Source organism: Toxorhynchites rutilus, chromosome 1 (assembly GCF_029784135.1).
Source record: "Toxorhynchites rutilus septentrionalis strain SRP chromosome 1, ASM2978413v1, whole genome shotgun sequence".
Lineage (NCBI taxonomy): Eukaryota > Metazoa > Arthropoda > Insecta > Diptera > Culicidae > Toxorhynchites > Toxorhynchites rutilus.
Genome location: NC_073744.1, coordinates 176,516,482 through 176,537,038, shown reverse-complemented (window position 1 = coordinate 176,537,038; position 20,557 = coordinate 176,516,482). Strand labels below are relative to the sequence as shown.

At 44.0% G+C, this 20,557-nt stretch overlaps 1 protein-coding gene across 6 annotated transcripts in view; it reads right to left on the bottom strand.

Annotated features, from left to right (window-relative positions):
• Positions 1-1,393: 1,393 nt before the first annotated feature.
• LOC129762853 (otoferlin-like) overlaps positions 1,394-20,557 on the bottom strand; it is a 301,153-nt gene continuing 281,989 nt past the window's right edge. For all 6 annotated transcript variants that reach the window (XM_055761426.1, XM_055761421.1, XM_055761439.1 and 3 more), the window contains 5 exons: positions 17,061-19,971; positions 16,750-16,996; positions 6,636-6,886; positions 6,060-6,575; positions 1,394-5,922 (listed from right to left, as the gene is read on the bottom strand). In XM_055761426.1, the coding sequence (XP_055617401.1) occupies positions 5,742-5,922; positions 6,060-6,575; positions 6,636-6,886; positions 16,750-16,996; positions 17,061-19,971 (4,106 nt within the window). In that variant the 3' untranslated portion in view covers positions 1,394-5,741. The remainder of the gene's footprint in view (positions 5,923-6,059; positions 6,576-6,635; positions 6,887-16,749; positions 16,997-17,060; positions 19,972-20,557) is intronic.

The following is a 20,557-nucleotide window of genomic DNA, read 5'->3' as shown; positions in this document are numbered from 1 at the left end:
CAAGAGAAAAACTTCCATGAAGTTGCTCTAAAATCCAAACGTAGTAGACATTAGAATACTATTTCTGATATAAGAAGAAATCAAAGAAAAAAAGTCACAGGAGGGTTGTGTCCGAGACACGACCGCATAGTTGACATAGGATTCCGTTAGGCTATCTGTTGATTTTGGATATGTTTGAAGAATTACATCGTTAAACTCTTTGATAATGATTTGGTGGCCCTGAGAGAGCCGTTTTGTTTGGTTGTTGGGTATTGTTTGTTCACTCCACCAGTGCTTATAACCGAGTGATGATGACAGAAGGATGTAAACAGTCGTTGGATGGTGCGTATCAGATAAAAGATACTGAAGTGGAACGAGATATGATGAAAACCGCCCTCTGTGATCCTAGACGAGATGCCTCCCGTGATAAAGGGTGTGTCACATCAAATTGCATCACGGAAAAAATGCTGTAGAAATTCGCCCAGTAGACCGATCCGTTTGGAAAATTTTAGACAGTAAAATAAAAACTATTAAACAACTTTTGGCATTTTCTTTTTATTCATACTTCGAGCCCAAGCCCGTATGCCCGCACCTTCCTCTTTACCCCGTCCATAAGGTTCTGTACAACGTCAGGTTGTAGTTTTTTTTGAACAGAAATCCATTTTCTCTTGAAGTCCGCCTCCGATTTGACAACTTTTGGGTTCTTCCGGAGGGCCTGCCTCATAATCGCCCAATATTTTTCTATTGGGCGAGGCTCCGGCGCGTTGGGCGGGTTCATTACCTTTGGCACGAAGGTGACCCCGTTGGCTTCGTACCACTCCAACACGTCCTTTGAATAGTGGCACGAAGCGAGATCCGGCCAGAAGATGGTCGGGCCCTCGTGCTGCTTCAATAGTGGTAGTAAGCGCTTCTGTAGGCACTCCTTAAGGGAAACCTGCCCGTTTACCGTGCCGGTCATCACGAAGGGGGCGCTCCGCTTTCCGCAAGAGCAGATCGCTTGCCACACCATGTACTTTTTGGCAAACTTGGATAGTTTCTGCTTGCGAATCTCCTCCGGAACGCTGAATTTGTCCTCTGCGGAGAAGAACAACAGGCCCGGCAGCTGACGAAAGTCCGCTTTGACGTAGGTTTCGTCGTCCATTACCAGGCAATGCGGCTTCGTCAGCATTTCGGTGTACAGCTTCCGGGCTCGCGTCTTCCCCACCATGTTTTGCCTTTCGTCGCGGTTAGGAGCCTTCTGAACCTTGTATGTACGCAGGCCCTCCCGCTGCTTGGTCCGCTGGACGAATGAACTTGACAAATTCAGCTTATTGGCGACATCCCGGACCGAACTTCTCGGATCACGTCTAAACTGCTTAACTACGCGCTTGTGATCTTTTTCACTGACGGAGCATCCATTTTTGCCGTTCTTCACCTTCCGGTCGATGGTTAGGTTCTCGATGTATCGTTTTAGTACTCTGCTGACCGTGGATTGGACGATTCCCACCATCTTACCGATGTCCCGATGTGACAACTCCGGATTATCGAAATGAGTGCACAGGATTAATTCACGACGCTTTTTTTCGTTCGACGACTTTTTCCAAATTTACAAAAAATTGACAGTGAAGCATGGCCAACGTGATCTATACACTCTTATCTGATTATAAGCGAAAGCTGAAGATATAATTCCTAAAAATTAAATTTCTACAGCGTTTTTTCCGTGATGCAATTTGATGTGACACACCCTTCATGTATGGATGAAATAAAGAAAAAAAAACTCACCAATGCAATATAAAATTATTACCAATACCGATCACAACTATCAATGTTTCTGATCAATGAAAACATGTTACTTTAATATAGAAAAAACATATTTGAAATGGAAAAGGTAATTTTCTTTTATAGTTTTTTTTCTTTCTGAGTGTTTATTCAACCCCATGCGTATTTTAATTGGACTAACAACAGCTAATACTATATGTATTCTTCACATTTCCAATTTTTCTCGCCGTATAAACTTTCCTTGGGTTTCACCCAAGGAAAGTTTATAAAAAAACAGACAGCTTAAACCAAACGACCCGTTCTCGAGTAACCACCATTAAAGTTCAATATTTAAATTTTATTGCTAGAATTAATTGTATCACTCACCTTACTTGCAATATAAAAATGCCCCCGACTTGCATATATTTGCACTGCCGATTTCCCCGGGCACCTTGGTTTAGATGTCTCTGTTAGGGAAATCAGTCCGGTCGGAAGCGAAAGCTCCCCCTACTTGTATATATTTGCAATGCCGATTTACTCCAGTTAGCTTGGTTAGATGTCTCTGTTAGGGACCCGCCGCATGTGTCGTCAACTTCGACCAATCGGAACTGAGTATTTCCGTTAGGATAGGGGTTGAGATTTATCAATTGTTCGATAGTTTTTTTATGACATATATTATTTACTTCAATATAAAAAATTGTTCTGGAGTGCCGAAATCAATTGACGCAAACATTTCATCAATCCATCATGAAATGACTGAGCAAAAAGCGTTTGAAATTGGACAATTTTCACGATGTACTCCATTTTCGATTTTCAATTTGTACCCCAATATGTTCCCGAAAGACGTAATCCTACGTCAAAATAAACATTTTAGTTTGTGACATGTTCTGTTTTTTTTTCTAATGCGAAAAATATATTTTGGAAATATGTCATTAGTTTCTATATATCCTCTTTCAAATTTACTCGCTGACACACTCAATGTTGTAACATTTGAGTAACTGACTGGTATGCCTGATATGTGAACTTCAAATCTTCCAGGCTACTAATACAATCAAAGTTTAACACAACCAAAACTCGTGAATCTTCCCATCTTCTATTCTTCATCTCGGTATCGTACCGGGCGGTTCCCAAGAAGTACGACATCAGTAAGGTAGCGGTCAAAACGAAATGGGTGGGTTATATCTATGATATAACCGCAAGGTTGACGTAGGACTACCGTTGTCTTAGTAACCATTCGTATTGTTTTGATACAATTATTGATTGAATGAAACAATGTTTGAATGCAATTGAATTCAATATATTTGCTTTATAAGTAAAAAGTTTGAACAATTGCCATGTAAAATCAATTCATGCATTGTAATAGATTCTGTCCTTCGTTACAAGTAAATTCGATGACCGTCCTTTTACGTTTGATATGATTCCTATCATTGTGTTTTACATTTCCCTCTGAAACTATTACATCTCTCATGTTTACGTAGTTACGAACCGTGAAAGTTCATTCACCTCTAGTACCTGAAATGACGATTTTCCCAAGCTTCTCAGTTTAGAAGTACGTTTTAGGGAAACATATTCCGGTCTGCACAAAGATAAGTGAGTACAAAAGTACTCGCAATTTGCATATATTTGCAATGCGGATTCCCCCAGGCATCTTTGTTTTGAAATTTATCTAAGGGAAATACATTTCGATGGGAACAAAAATACCCCCGGCTTGTTTGTATTGGCAAAGCGGATTCCCCCAGGCACATTGATTTTGAAGTTCATGCTACGGAAACACATTTTGGTGTGCACAAAAATACCTCCAAAAATTCCTCCGGAACACAAATTGTTGTTTTAACGCATTTCTGTAGCGGGGTGTAAGTTCAAGGTGACGCTTGAAGTGCAAGGTTTTGGACGTTGATACCTCTTTGCCCGCTGAACGGAGTGGTATGATATTTACTTCATTCGAAAGACAAAATGTCCAACAGTTATAAGTTTGTTAATTATTGACCAGAAAAGTTATACCACTCAGTTATGATTGCGCAGTGGTTGATGTACGATTGCTGGAATCTGTGTGTTTATCTAACACAGATTTCAAAACCAATGAGCCTGGGGAAACCGGCATTTCCAAATAGAAGCAAGGAGCGGGCAGCGTTACCAATGTTCCAGTTTAAGCTGAATTCTTCCAGCTTTTATCCATCGATCCAATCAAACAGTTAAATCCTTAAATCTTTCAATTTCAGTATAATTTAAATCCAGTTTTATCCACTTTTTTCCAAATGTGAACTTCAGTTTTACCCATTTTGTGTAAAATAAATTCTGAATGTATAAATATGCATTTGCACTATTGTTGGCACAGCCGACAAAGACTTCGGACCGCCATTTAGCTATGTAATTAATTTTTAGTTCAACAATAATTACATGTTTAGTCTTGCTTGCAATACGTAGTCTGATGCCTAAAGAAAATTGTAGTGATTTGTATTTTAACTGTACTGTTTCCAATTGTACGTTCAATGTGTTCTTTAGGGTGCCAATGAATGTATGGGGAAAAATCGACCCAAAAATTTCAAAAAGTTACCCTATACGAAATGTTCACCAACTCGAAAAAACACCCTATGCCGAATTTCAGCTCAATTGGACTTAAGGGTGAGTGGCGCAAAGCGGTCAAAATTTGAGTTTTTTGAAAATCGAAAAATCACACAAGGGGGGAGTAAAGGAAATCGGGGTTTTCGAAAAAAAAATTTGATGCCAAATGTCTTAAAATTGTATGACACGTCGAGATTTACAGTTATATTAAAAAAAAAATTGTCGAAAATCGATTTTTCAGGCGTAAAACCGACCAAGTGCCAAAAAACATATTTTTGACAGAAAAAAATCGAGATAACTGTAAATCTCGATGAGTAATGCAATTTCAAGACATTTGGCATCAATGTTTTTTTTGAAAATCTCGATTTCTGGTGATTTTTCGTTTTTCAAAAAAAAACTCAAATTTTAACGTTTATGACACCAGTAAATGATCTTGAATGAGCTAATATTTTGCATTGGGTATATTATCGTGTAAATCAACATTTCGTAGCAAGTTCCGAATGAAAAATCGAGATAACTATTTTTACTAGCACTCAAAACCATACTTTTCGTTTCGTACTCCATAAAAAACTAAGTCCCAGAATGCCGATTTCTGACAAAAAAAAAATTCGAGATGACAATAGATCCCGACGTTTCGTGCAATTTTAAGACATTTGGAATCAAAGTTTTTTTTTAGAAAACCCCGATTTCCTTTACTTCCCCCTTGGGTGATTTTTCGATTTTCAAAAAACTTTGAATGCTTTGCGCCACTTTCCCTTAGATCCGATTAAGTTGAAATTTGAATAGGGTAAAACCTCGATAAAACGGTGGTGAACATCTTTTATGAGGTAACTTTTTGAAATTAGAGAAGACCATTTTCATTGGCACCCTAGTGTTCCTTCATGTTGTTTGTTGGTTTTCTGAATGTTTACATGTTCTTTTTCATATATTTTCCTATTCGTATGGCTCAGTTAGTGTTTGACAATTCTATGACAATTCGCGATTGAAATCGGAAAATGTTTCGTTCAATCACTGGTTTAATCAATAATTCAATCAATACACTCGAATGATTACTGAGCCAACGGTAGTCCTATGTCAACCTTGCGGTTATATCTTAGGTATAACCAACCCAGTTTTTGTTTTAATTTTATTTTTCTCAGTGCAACATGAATGAAATTCAAAAAAAAAAACATAATGACCCCTGGAATAAGATTTTGGGAATGATTACGATGTGTTTACTTTTCATTTGAACCAAAAAAAATAAAGAAATGAAAAAAAAATTGTTGGCACATTATTCTGCCAATCACTGTATATATAAAACATAAATAGGTACTAAATATGATTGTGTCTTTCTATGAAAACGTTTCACAGAATAAAATAAAATTGAATAAATTTCTGGAAAAAATAACAGTCTCAAATTTAAACCGCAATAGCTGCTTCGCTGGTAATTGTAATTTGTTTTGTGCGTCATGCACATCCCTTCCTTACGCTCCGAGCATCTTCTTAACCGAATAGCCCGGAATGGCGTAGAAGAAGAGCAGCAGCAGGATGGCGAGTCCGACGATGATGAGTCCCTTGATGATGCGCCACTTGTAGTTGTGCCAGATGATGTACCGGATCGATTTGAGCGGATTTAGGAACCACATGAAGGACGCATCCGGCCGGCTGTGGACGAAAAAAAAAGTGAAACGAAACGACAAATGATTCTGTGGGGAGCTTTTATCGTGGCGCAGCATCGCACTGCGAAGCTTTCAATTATAACAGTCAGAAAGGGCTTTCGCTCGAAGGAAAGCTCCACATACTTGGGCTTTTCCAGTGGGTCGGGCTCGTTCCGCCCGTAGCCGGCGGGATTTTTCTCCGCCTCCTCCTTGGTGAGCAGATGGATCTCCGCCTCCACCTTGCCCGTCAGCTCCATCTCGTCGTTTTCCTTCTTGATGAAAAAAGGCCACCACCCGCGGACCCGTTTCTGCTTGAAGATGTTCACCGTGGGAACGCTGTCGGTCTTGAGCATATCCAGTGTGCACAGCTTGGAGGATTTGGCCCCGCGCGGAAAGCGGTTCAGATTGAGCGAAATGGCCCCGAGAAAATCATCCGCCGAGAAGTGGTCCGCGTCCCACACCTGCAGCTCGAGACGGGCAGGAATTTTGACCTCCGTTTCGTCCCAGCTGAAGAGGGACTCCTTGCGGGACAGCACGATCCGTTCCTCGGCGGCCAGATACTCGAAGGGAAAGATGAACCGCCAGTTGAAGTTTCCCTCGCCGGTTAGCGAGCGGTAGTGGATATCGGTGGCCTGGATGTCCTGGGGACCCTTCAGCCAGCTGGAAGGCATTGAGTTGGAATCAGTAAGTGCGACATTAATGTTTTTAACAATGACTCACCCTTTAACGTAGATATCGGACATCTTTTCGCCCGTGAAGAAGGCATCGTCTTCCAGCACAACGTCGTCTGTGTTCCAAATGACAACCCGCAGCTCGTAGGACTTGGGTTTCCGGGGAGAAATATCCACCGGGGGTCCCGGCAGTGGCATATCCATCGGGAACATGTCGACCCACATTTCCAGCTTGCCCTGCTCGATTCCAGGCTTATCGGTGCTGTACAGTGGCCGGCTCTCGATATGTTCGGGGACAATCTGCAAATAGAATTTGCGAATTTGAAATTTTGAGTGGTATCCGAGACACGACCGCATTGTTAACGTAGGACTAACTGTTTTAACACCCTCAAAGGCATGGGAGGCTATCCTCCACCTGTCAACTTTAAGTCGACATGTTCATCTAGAGGCTAAGAAAGGCGCTCTAAAGCTAAAAAGATGGAAGAAAATATGAGACGGAGACAAAACTGGCCACTTGAGCATCCCGAATCACTTATCCGTTGGACCATTCTCAGAGATGAACAGGGATTGGATGGTACATAGGACTAATTATGACATTCCATACAGAGTGATCGCACTTTCTCGCCAGTGTGGGATTAGCGTGGGCCCAGTATTCATAATGGTTCAACAATGTTCTATACTGATGGTCCGAAAATGGCTAACATAACAGGAGCTGGAGTGTATGGTCCCAGAATAAACTTTCTGTAACTATGGGGAACTGGCCAATATTTTTTTCAGGCAGAAATAGCCGGATTAATAGAATGTCCACAACTTTATTTTTTCAGACATTCAAGCGGTACTTTAAACGCTTAATGCTTGTAAGTGCGATATTTGTCTGGGAACGCATTTGTCTTTTACGGCAACTAAGTCAGATAAGTTTGGTGTAACTGCACTGGATTCCTGGTTATAGAGGAAAATTAACAATCAGATGAACTTGTAAAATGCTGCCCAAACTCTCCCTCCACTGGTCCAGACCCATTGCATAGCTATACAACGTAACCAGTCAAAAACATTAATTACTCCGAGTATTAAAAATTAGTCTACAATTGCTGAGTCTTAGTAAGAAAGACCTCAGCACATTCACTGGTCTTATAACAGGACACTGTCCAAGCAAATACCATCTTCGAAACATAGGTTTCGTACCTTGCATTGGCTATTCTGGAGCCCATGGAGGTTTGGTTTGTATCACCGATCAGAGTTATACATTTCATCAGACAGATTATTCTTGATTGACACCCATCTCGCTGTAGCTCTCCGTCTACTTCCCTCTACCCATCTACTCGTTCATCATTAAGCAGTAGATAAGCTTGAAGTGTAGGTGTAGAATGGTGTAGAATGTACGATATCTTTCCACATATCTGTGGTACGGCGGGGCGAAAAGTGCATACCTTTCTCATACACATTGTTAACCTTATATTCAGTTCATATTCATTACTCGCAAATACAAGACGTGAAAAGTATTCAGCTCGTTCATTACCATACACGCGATCCGAAAGTCCACGGTTCTTGTCCGTCGGGATTGTGTCCGTTGCGTTGCTCGGTTGTTGGTTCTGCCCAATTCGCTCATCAGGTTATGGGCCCAGTTTGGTATTGACGTTCGAGTGAAATGTTTTAGGCGGCTTTTGTGTATAAGTAGAGTTGGTTTTCTCCAGTGAAATTTCGAGAGGAGCCATCTTGTTGACGTAGGACTACGTCTAACCGGAAGATATAGGGGGTGAAATGGAAATCTAGGCACTGAACAAGTAGGAAAAAATGCAAGATTTGAAACGCTTATAACTCGAGCATTTCTCAATATATCGCAAAGGTTTTTGCTTCAATTGATAGGAAATATATCTACGCATCTATCATAACGAATAACATTTCATTTTTCTTGAGATAAATAATTGAATAATTGTGAAATATCAAGCATTGTCAAAATGCACTATGTGCCCATTTTTGATTGGTCCATTTTGTGCTCCTCAAATCGTACCGACCAAAACGGGCAACCAGAGCAGCAGCGAAATAGAATGAAGCACGATTGGAAAGGAAAAAGAAAAAAATGAACGAAACATTGGTCGCAGTCTCACACATGCGTAATTCTCGAGCCAGCCAGTCAGCTTAAAAATCCCCGCTCCGCTGCCGTAACGATCATTCTCATCCAAACCGTACACCACATCGGTTCGCATCACAACACATCAACAAACCAACCCAAGCAGCCATGTCTGGACATGGTAAAGGAGGAAAAGTGAAGGGAAAGGCAAAATCCCGCTCGAACCGTGTTGATCTAGACAGGCAGTTGCAGCGAGTGGCGAGTGGCAAACGCAATCGCAAAACGGCATCAGGTAGCAGAAGAAAAAAGTTTGTTCTTTATACAAACTGCTTTGGTGGCAAATCCAGAGCAAGGCGGCATCGAGGGCGTTCGAAATGGTTTATTTCAAAACCACGAGTACTAAGTTTTCTAAATTGGAACCATTCCATAAAACAAGGCGCTTTTCAGGGCCATTAAACCTTCCAAAAAAGAGTTTAGGAAATACAGTTCAATGCTTTCTAAAACATTATCCAAAATAATAATAAAACACAAATTGATTTTTTCATAATTTGTTAGCCAGGATCTGATGAGTATGTGAATTTGGCAGTTGTTCTGAGCTTATTGATAATTGGGGACTTCCCTGATTATTCAATTTTCACCAATTCTTAAATTGTTTCCAGATTGAAAGTACAGTAATTTACAATTAGTTCGACATTTAGCTAAATGGACGGACATGTAATGCGACTTATTTAGTTGGACATTTTTGTAAACATAGAGATCCAAATTATGACCCCACATTGAAAGTCGACACTGTACCGCTGTCATCGCAAATGTTCAATTACAGGTTAAAATCGCCTCCAATGCGACAATGAGTGGCGCTTCGGCACGTCGCATTGAATGTAATTTACTGTACAACATGTCACAAAGCTGGATGGGAAGAAATTTTCCAACTGTGAAAGCTGTGGCGAGTGGTAACAAATCGCTAAACAGGAAGGTTCAGCCGAACAAGATGGGGATATCGAGTGATAACAAAACAATAAACTCTTTAGATTGAAGATAATTTTGCGATCCTGAAAAGGACCCTTTTTAGCCTGCATGTGGATCCAACAAGCGAACAGATCGTAATGAATGTATTTTTTTTGCCATCGCTCCCTTTTAACGCTCATTCGTTCGTCTCGTTGGACTCGCCCCTTTGGCTGAGTCTGCCGATTTGTCTCTATCCTGTGAGTGTGTACCGCTAGAGTATAAAACACGCGGACCCCAAAAAAATATCTTATTTTCTTTCAAACCGTAAACCCGTGTGGTTGTACGGCATCGGCATCGTGGACGTAACAAAGGAGGACAAGTTAAGGGAAAGGCAAAGTCCCACTCGAACCGTGCAGGTGTGCAGTTCCCTGTTGGTCGCATTCACTGATTACTCCGCAAGGGTAACTAGGCCGAACGGATTGGTGCCGGAGCACCAGTATACCTAACAGCGATTATAGAGTTTCGGCCGTCGGAGTGCTCGAGTTGGCTTGCAAAGCTGATCACGACAATCAGAAAACCCGCATCAAGAACAGAGCAGCTTCGGTTCGGCGTTCATCAAGGCAACAATTAGTTTCAGTGAGTGGCAAAGTGTTTCTCCGGCACGTCGCATTAAATGTAATTTACTGAACAACATGTCACAAGCTGGATGGGAAGAAATTTTCCAACTGTGAAAGCTGTGGCGAGTGGCAAACGCAATAGCAAAACAGGAAGGTTTAACCGAACAAGATGGGAATATCGAGTGATAACAAAAACACAACACCGAAGGTTCTTTTCAGAACCACCAACATATTCATAAAGAGTAAACAGTAAACTAATCCATTTTTCAGGTAGATAGGTAGGTATTCACGTAGGAGAAGAAAATAAAACAATATATTTAAATATATATTTAACAAAAGCTGTCCCCTTTGTATAGTCCTACGTCACTCCGGTTATGTCCCCGACATTACCCACCCGTCTTTTTTTTCCGGTGGATGTGATGGATTCCTGTGTATTATTGTAGCAGTGGCAAAGCGCACAGTGAGGCTACTCTATTCAAAAAACTGGACGAAAATTTGAGCGTGACCGCGTGTGTTAAGAAAACTTTCCCTCCTATAACGTGCAGTAGGGCACGGGAGTGTGTGTGTAAAAGCCATTCGGTTTGACGGTTTACTTGTTCCATTCGTCGCGCGCGGGGTGAATAAGAAATAGAAATGAGTGAGAAATTTTTATTCTCGCGATTGAATAATCATAATTATTCAATATGGAAAACCCGAATGGAAATGCTCCTAAAAAGGGAATGTGATGCAAAACCGGAGCCGGTCACAAGTGAATGGACGAAGGACGATATGAAGTGTCACGCGGTGATTGTTCTGTATTTAGAAGACAATCAACTTAATTTGGCGAAAGACGCGATTTCGGCCAAGGATGTTTGGCGTCGTTTGCAGCAGTATCACGAAAAAACGACCATGACGTCGCGGGTCTCCTTGCTTAAAAAGATATGTAGCATTAATTACGGTGATGGTGAAGATTTGGAAAAGCATCTATATGAAATGGAGGAGCTCTTCATTCGTCTTGCGTGCGCGGGCCAAGCGCTTGAAGAATCGTTGCAAATTGCAATGATACTTCGGAGCCTGCCGGAGTCATACAGCGGTCTGGTGACGGCCTTGGAGAGCCGACCGGAAGAAGATTTGACAATGTCACTCGTGAAGCAAAAGTTGCTCGACGAGTACCAAAGGCGGAAGGAGCGTTTCTCGGTGTCTGGTGAGAAAGCGATGAAGATGGATTCAAGTAAGCTGAAGAAACGGTTGTGCTTTCATTGCCAGAAGCCTGGCCATTTCCGGAACGATTGTCGTTCTTGGCTGCAGTTGCAGCAGAATAAAAGTGGTGAAGACTCAAGAAGCGGCAGAGCGGGAAAATTGAAGGCGAAGAAAGGTGACGTGAAGGCGAAATTGACAACCGAGAAGGATGTTCCGATATGTTTCACCGTCGGAAATCCACGAAGAAAGGGTTGTTGGTATATAGACAGTGGATGTTCGTGCCATATGACCAATGATCGGGCCTTTTTCACCGAGTTGGATGAAAGCAAGCAGGTGCAGGTTGTGCTCGCGGACGGTTCTACATCAAAGTCGCACGGAATCGGCGAAGGATTCGTGAAGTGTGTGAACGATAAAGGAAATGTGCTTGAAGTGAAGTTAACTGAAGTGCTCTTCATACCGGATTTGGACAGTGGGTTGATATCAGTTCGAAAGCTGACGAAGAAAGGTTTTCTTGTGAATTTTGTTGACTCAGTGTGCTCTGTTGAGAGTGAAGCCGGTAAGACAGTTGCGATGGGAGAGATAAACGGAAATTTATTCATGCTGAAGACTGTTGATTATGTAAAGCTGAGTGTGGAAGGAAAGCATCTGCCGAAATGCCAACACATTTGGCATCGGCGGTTTGGCCATAGAGATCCTACGGTCCTGGACCAACTGAAAGCGGGAAATCTTGGAGTGAAATTCCGGATGCAAGATTGCGGATTACGGCAGGTCTGTGAGGACTGTCTTAAAGGTAAGCTTCCACGTACTCCTTTCCCTAAAGCCTCCAGTAGTAGAGCTTCCAGAGTGCTCGACCTGGTGCATACCGACGTATGCGGACCCATGGTGAATGTGACCCCGGGAGGCAACCGATATATGATGACACTCATTGACGACTTCAGCCGGTACACTGTCGTTTGCTTGCTGCGCCAGAAGTCAGTCGTAGCAGGATGCATAAAACGATATGTCGCTCACGTCAAGACGCGTTTCGGAAGAGCGCCTTGTGTAATCAGATCGGACGGAGGAGGCGAATACGTCAACAGCGAGTTGAAGGCGTTTTTCGAGAAAGAGGGGATCCAGGCTCAGTACACAGCTGCATACAGCCCTCAGCAGAACGGTGTAGCAGAGCGCAAAAATCGAACGTTGCAGGAGATGGCAACGTGTATGTTGCTTGACGCAAGCCTCGATGTGAAATATTGGGGTGAGGCGATCATGACTGCCGCTTACGTTCAAAATCGACTCCCTTCCCGTGCAGTTGACAAGACGCCGTTTGAGAAATGGTTCGGTAAGGCACCTGTATTGAGCCATCTTCGAGTGTTCGGATGCCCAGCTAATGTACATATTCCGGAAGTTAAGAGGGTCAAGTTAGACTGCAAAGCACAGAAACTAGTCTTCGTCGGATACTGTGAGGATCGCAAGGCATTTAGGTTCTTGGATCCTGAAACCAACAGAATCACGGTCAGCCGTGATGCGCGATTCATCGAACATTGCAATGGTTCACACATGATGGAATCTGAATCGAATCAATCGAATGAAACTGGAGATAGTGACGGATGGCCAGAAGCTGGAGTCGATGGCGCTGAGTTGCCGAACAAGTTGGATGTTGACGAAGAACAGTCTGTGCATGAGGAGTTGCTTCAGGAGGAGCAGTAAGCTCAAGTGGAGCCAGGGCATGATTCCGAGGAGGAGTTTTACGGTTATGACGACCAAGAACCGGTCGATAACCGTGCTGTAGCGTCAGCGTCTGATGGACAGCAACTTGGTGAAAAGCGTTCGAACAGAGGGGTTCAACCGATGTGGCTTCAAGACTTCGTTGTTGACGTGGCAATGGTTGTGGAAGATGACCCGAGCAGTTACGAGGAGGCAACTCGAGGCTCTGAGAAGGAGTTGTGGGAAGCTGCTATGCACGAAGAGTACGACTCATTGATACGTAATGAAACGTGGACACTAGTCGATTTGCCCGTCGGTCGAAAACCAATTGGCAGTAAGTGGGTGTACAAGAAAAAGGAGGACAGCCTTGGTAACGTTATCAAGTACAAAGCCCGTTTAGTTGCCCAGGGTTTTTCACAACAGTTTGGTGTCGACTACGATTCCGTTTTTGCACCGGTAGCTACGCAAACCACATTAAGGATCCTGTTAACTTTCGCTGGTCAGAAGCAGATGAACGTTCGCCATTTAGACGTGAAGAATGCATACTTGCACAGTCAATTAAATGAGGAGCTGTACATGAAACAGCCCAGGGGGTTTCAGAAGCCTGGTCAGGAGAAGCTAGTATGTAGACTTCAACGCGGTATCTATGGACTCAAACAGGGGGCGCGGATTTGGAACGAGACTATCCAGAGTATACTGGAGGCGATTGGATTAAAGCAGGCTAGAGTGGATCCATGTTTGTACAAGAAACGCGTCTCTGGGGGATTCGTCTATCTCCTGATTTATGTGGACGATATAATCGTCGCATGTGAGTCCAAAGAAGAAATCGATCATGTAGAGTATGCGCTGAAAGAGAAGCTAAAGCTATCATCCCTTGGAGAAGTCAGCTGTTTTCTGGGGATTAGAGTCACCAAGGATTCGGAAGGTTACTATTCTTTGGATCAGTACGGATTCATCATGAAGATCGCTAATCGGTTTCATCTAGAACGCGCCAAGGGTTCCAAGATTCCTCTTGACACAGGATATTTCCGCAGTCGTGAAGGCAGCAAAGCGTTGCCTGATAACAAGCAGTATCAGAGCTTAATCGGAGCCTTACTCTATGTGTTAATACGCGGCCGGATGTGTCAGCAAGTGTATCGATCCTCGGTCGAAGAGTGAGTAAGCCTTCAGAAGCAGATTGGGTGGAATTGAAAAGGGTGGTTAGATACCTCGTCAAGACAAACCACTACAAACTCAAGCTAAAGTGTGTCAGGGGTGAACCAGCACAGTTAGTCGGTTATAGCGATGCCGACTGGAGCGGGGACACGGATGACCGCAAGTCCAATACCGGGTATTTATTCCAGCTTGGGCAAGCGACTATCTGTTGGGCCAGCCGCAAACAGACCAGCGTTTCACTTTCTAGTATGGAAGCAGAATACATTTCTTTATCGGAAGCATGTCGGGAGCTACTTTGGCTTCGAAAACTGCTGGAAGACTTTGAGGAGAAGCAGAACGGTCCTACTACCTTGTTTGAGGACAATACTAGCTGTATAGATTTTATTTCGGTTGATCGTTCTTCCAGACGATCCAAACACATCGACACACGAATGTATTTCGCTAAGGATCTGTCAGATAAAGGCTTGGTGGTTGTTCAATATTGTCCATCAGAATCAATGATTGCTGACATTCTCACAAAGCCACTAGGTTGCCTGAAGCAGAAGGAGTTCTCGGAGATGATGGGCCTAATCGAGGCCAGCAGCCGCTAAGATATCGAGGAGGAGTGTAGAATGTACGATATCTTTCCACATATCTGTGCTACGGCGGGGCGAAAAGTGCATACCTTTCTCATACACATTGTTAACCTTATATTCAGTTCATATTCATTACTCGCAAATACAAGACGTGAAAAGTATTCAGCTCGTTCATTATCATACACGCGATCTGAAAGTCCACGGTTCTTGTCCGTCGGGATTGTGTCCGTTGCGTTGCTCGGTTGTTGGTTCTGCCCAATTCGCTCATCAAATGGGACATACCAGAATAGTTCAAAACAATGGACGCAGTGGTTCATATTCAACAGGAAAAAAAAATGGTAGGACTGCGAACTTATTGTATTCTTTGGCTGATCGCTGTCTAGAGTGAGACTGAAAAAAGGAATACCACTCGTCTGGTACTAAGTTAAACACTTTTTATCTTTGTTTATTTTGTAGAAGAACCGAGACCATACACACATCGTTGCTTCAACCGGAACAACAATCGATAAGAACTGATTCTCATCCGTCTATGGCTAGGTCACATTTTTTTGAAGTAGGATCACGTCTTTTGGGAACATATATTCGGGGTACAAATTGAAAAACGAAAATCGATCGCATAGTGAAAAACTTCAAACGCTTATTACTTACATTCATTTCATGGTTGATTCATGAGATTTTTGCGTCAATCGATTTGGGCACTCCATAACAATTTATAAGATTGAAGAATATAAAATATATCATACAACTTACTAACGAACGATTGAAAACAATTGGCGTCTTTCGTCTTTCGTCGTACCGCATCACGGACATTTGCTTCAACAGATAAAAGATGCCATCGACGCCGTTCTTCTCGAACAAACGCTCCAACCTGGACCAAATTTCCTTCGGCGTGGTCTTCCCCTTGATGAAATCGAGGTGAGAATCCGCGATTTTGGGGATGATGATGGACTTGCACTTCGCATCCTGCTGCTCCCTTTTTTCACGCTGTTGCCCCTTCTGCGTTTTCAGTGCCGTTTTCAAAACTCCTCTTGTTCCATTTCGAAAAAGCTCGCTGCGTTCTTTCTTCCTCCATTCCGCTTCCAGCTGTCAGAATCCGTTCGAAATTCCGTAACCGAACTTACTTCGAACCGAACAACCGTACCGAATTTTTCACCTTCTACGTGAAAGAAAAATTTCTCGCGTGTTGAACTACGTCAAACAAATCACGTTGCTATGGTTACCACGTAACTGGGTCCACAACCTAATGAGTTGAAGTGTTAACTTAGCAATGGTCAGAGACAGGGAGACTTATATAGCTACCAAGCAAACCATTTGTCATGACAATGTCATGCGAAAATGCGAAAACAGAATAGAAACTGAGAGAGTCATACGGTATGAGGCATGATGTCGACGCCAACCTCTCTCAGTTTCTATTCTGTTTTCGCATGACATTGTCATGACAAATAGTTTGCTTGATAGCTACTATTGTAACGCAAAGCCTACTACTACATTTCAATTGAAACATACTACAAAGCTCACTGCGGCGCAAAGTACAGTGCGACGAATCTGTGTGCGAAAAAGATTTCGGCCGTACCATGCCTGCAAACACCAACAGGACGCTGAAACAGAACTTCTGACAGAGTTCTGACCAAGTACAATGGATGTATGTTGAGGGATGATGAAACCTATGCAAATATGAACTCTCAAAACCGGATCTAAAATATTATCAAATTTGTCTTCGCAGGTAAAACAACGTATGTATGAATATGCCATCGAACTCTCAAAATTGACGCGAAAATTGCGAATTTATCTTTGGGATCTATATCCACATGGATCCCACGTTGCGGTATCCAAGAGTCTGATAAAGCTCATAAGGACTATAAGTTATAAAGAGTACGCTGCCTAAACATATTCGAGCGGGTTCGTCCGTCCGAAGGCTTCCAAACCATGAATACAAACCTTGCAACCAACCCGTGGGACCTCTTCCCACCGGTGCAGGACCGCCAGGGCCAGATGTTCGTCACGATATTTACAGGTGGTCGGACTGTTCCACGTTTGGATTTCTTCGTTGGCAAAGGTGAAGCAGTACCTCCCGATCGCGACCCGATCCTGCAGGTACTGTGGCGGTTCCAGTTTGTTTTCCTTGCAAAGCCGCGACAAGATCTGGGTCGGCTTCATCGGATCGCGCCACTGATTATAACCGGAACTGAGAAAAAAGAAAAAAAAACATTTATCCTTCTTTGAAAATCAACGAAGATCTTCACACTTACTCTTCATAACGCGCCGCAATCCCACATGTCGGCCGGTGCTTGCTGTAGAAGCGGTTCTCCAGGTCGATCTTCGTTTCGCCGATCAGATCGTCCGAACCCACCAGGTCCCAGTCGTAGATCTGCACCGTAAGCATCGAGTCCTGCGGGAAGGTCGCCTCGATCTCGAAGCACTTGCCAAACACAGGGTTCAGCTGCTTGCTGACATAGTTTTCTTTGTCCGAAATCCGTTTGCTGCCCAGCTGCAGCACCACGTACGGATCGGCCTTTCCGTTCAGATCCATTGGGTGCAAATCGGTGGCTTTGATCACGTAAACTCTCACCAAAACGTGGATGGGATCGTTCAGGGGAAGTGTTGGGGCGAACGCCGGATCCATGCCCTTCTCGATCGGAAGCTTGTAAACCTTGATCGCTCCCTTGAAGAAGCCCACTATTCGGTTCTCGTCCTCAGTGCTGTCGCCGGTTTTCTTGCCTCGATACAGTGGGAACGACAGGAGCCACTCCTTGAAGTTTTTGTACTCTGGTTGGGATTCCAGCTCGTTGGGATAGATGTGACAGGTGGCAGTTTGCGGATTGAATGTCTTTTTCGGAGTCGTCTTGGGGCTAAGTTTAGCAACAAACTTCGAAGTCTTCACGCCAAGTTTCTTGCCACCATCGGCTCCCATCGGTATGTGATTCTCCAGCGCCCGAATGTTGCCGCTGGATGATTTTGAGGCTTCGATCAGTTGCTCATACGAGAGGAAGTACTTTGTCCACCAATCTTTGCTCGATTCATCGTCATCCTCCGCGTCGAATGTGTCCTCGTGTTCCAGCTTCTTCTTCGTCTTCTTGCCTTTCGCCATTTTGCTGACACAGGCCGCCCCGTAAAGAGTTAGGTTCTCGCCCGAGGTGGAAGGCTTCATTATGCTGCCATCGTTCGGCACGTTTGTACTGTTTCCTACGCCATCCTTCTGCTTCGAGAGAACAATCTGACCATTCTGATTGACGCGCCTCGTCGCGTCGTCCCGGGGAGCAGCTCGATGCATGTACTTGTGGATCGAGGTTATCTGATGGGTTCCGACCAAAGTGTACCTGCCGAATGATCGGCAATCCACTGCCCGAATTGTGATCGGTGGTGCATAGCGTTCTTCGAGGGGAAGCTCCAGGTCGAAACATTTCAACATATTGGCGAAGTTCGGGTTCTTCTTCGCATTTTGGATTATACTTGAGTTCAAAATCTTCCCGGAGCATTCGATGTCGATCCGTGGCTTGTCGACAGTCATAAAGTGGACCCTCTTCAGGTCCCTCAAGCCCCAAAACAGAACCTCGATTCGGAATCGGGCCAGATGCGGACGAACCTCCCTCGGAACAGGTAAGATCGTCATGGTTGCAGGGCCCGATCTGTCTCCGTGAAACTCCGTAGCGATGTACTTCGGTTCCGCAAGTCTCGGAACGTCATCCGATCCCAGCTCTAACATCTCGAATGCCGCCAACAGTTCGCCAGCATTGTCCAGCCCTCGCGTTATTTCGAACCATTCCAGTACCGGGTTCGTATAGTGATTATCTTTGAGTTTGATTCTCGGCTTCGCCAGAGCTCTTCCGATAAACTCCGATTTACCCACCTTATCCTGGTCATAGATTTCAATCACAATCGTCGGCGGATCCTTCTTGATCTCGTCCTTCGCCCCGTAGATCACAATCTCATCGAACACCAACTGTTCGTCCCACGTCGGACTCAGCGTTTCCTCTATAACCTGGGTGGTCCTCGAAAACTCAGTGATGTATACCGTAGCGTACGGATCGCTCAAACCGGACGCATCCGACCCGATCAACGATCGCGCCTGGTACACGTGGGCTCGCATTTGAAACACATGTTTCTCCACATACCGAACGTCCGATGGCGCCGGAACGCTAGTTTTGTCTGAGTTCTTCAGCTCGTACGACAGCTCGAAGCCACGTGGCAACCCGGCGAAAAACGACTTCTTGTGCTTCAACATTCCCAACCAGAGGTAGATGTGCAACTTGGCCCGTATCTGCCACCCGGCCGGACCTTCCGCTTGCTTCCCGGGTAGCTTCAAGAATATCGTCTGTACCTTCCCACAGAACTGTCCGGTTTCCTCCTCCGTCGTCGAGTAAATCAAATCTCTCGCGCTGGTCCGATGGTACGCCACACGCTTCCCGTTTGCGATCATCCAGATGAACACATCTGGAAGCGCGTGTTGTGGATCGTCCACCAAAAATCGCAGCTTGCTCAGATAGCTCTGGGCCGTTTTATAGCGCTCCTTCATCGAACTCTTTGTCACCAGCGCTCGCAGATTCCGCGACATGTTCCCAATCGATTCCACCTCCCGCTGGCAAAGCTTCATCCGCTCCTTGTCCAGCTTGGTCTTCCCCGTGCCCGGACCAACCAGCGCACCCTTCGTAATCGACCCGTACCTGTTACAGGTGGTGGCCACTTCCTCCAGCACCGCCCTAAGCTTCACTTCCGCCGTGGGATCTTCGTCCTCGATCAGCAAATTGGTTTCCGCCAGTCCGATCTCCATCCGCTCGGTGATCTTTGCGATCATGTTGCTGTTGTACATCCGCCGTCTCAGATCCGGAAAGGCACAGCGCACATCCATGCACGGTTTGTTGTCCCAGTAGGGCAGGAAGAAGTGACTCTTGTCGTGCGAGATCGGTTTCGCGGCGCTGGTGGTGCTACAGTACGACGTCGTATCCACCGCCTCGAGCTCTTCGTCGTCGCTCAGGTTCGTTGTGCTTTCGTTGTGACCGTCCAGCGAGTTGCCCGCGTTGCCCATGCTCAGCTCGAAGTAAACCGGCCGATCGCACACCTTCCGGTCGACCATCGACGCCTCCAGGACCGTGCCGAAGAGGAAGAAGTCATCGTTCTTGCAGTACGACGACTCCGAGATGGGCAGCGTGGTCTCGAGTTCGACTGGAAGGGGGAAGAGAGAGATTGGTTCACATGTGTAGCGGTGGGATCTTAGCGGGTGTTACGATCAAACTTTAATAGACTCAAACTTGGCAGTTTTATTTCTACATATTTCGTACTTTTGTAATTTTGTAGTTTCTGTATTTTTGTCTTGTTTGTATTTTTACCGTTTTTGTATTTTTGTCGTTTTTGTAGTTTCGTCGTTTTTGTTTTTCTGTCGTTTCTGTTTTTTATCGTTTTTGTATTTTTGTCGTTTTCGTATTTTTGGCATTTTTTTTATTTTGGTTGTTTCTGTTTTTTTTTGTGTTTTGGCGTTTTACATTTTTGTCGTTTTTGTATTTTCGTTATTTTTGCATTTCTGACGTTTTGTATTTTGTATTTCTGTAGTTTTTGTATTTTTGTTATTATTGCATTTCTGTCGTTTTGTATTCTTGCATTTCTATCGTTATTGTACTGTATTTTTATTTTTGTCGCAAAAGTCATATTCTCTTATTTTAATAGTTTCGTATTTTTTATTTCTCGAGATTTAGAATGTTAAAATTTGGGATGCTAAAATTTTTAACTTTTAGAGATTTTCCATTTTTTTTTG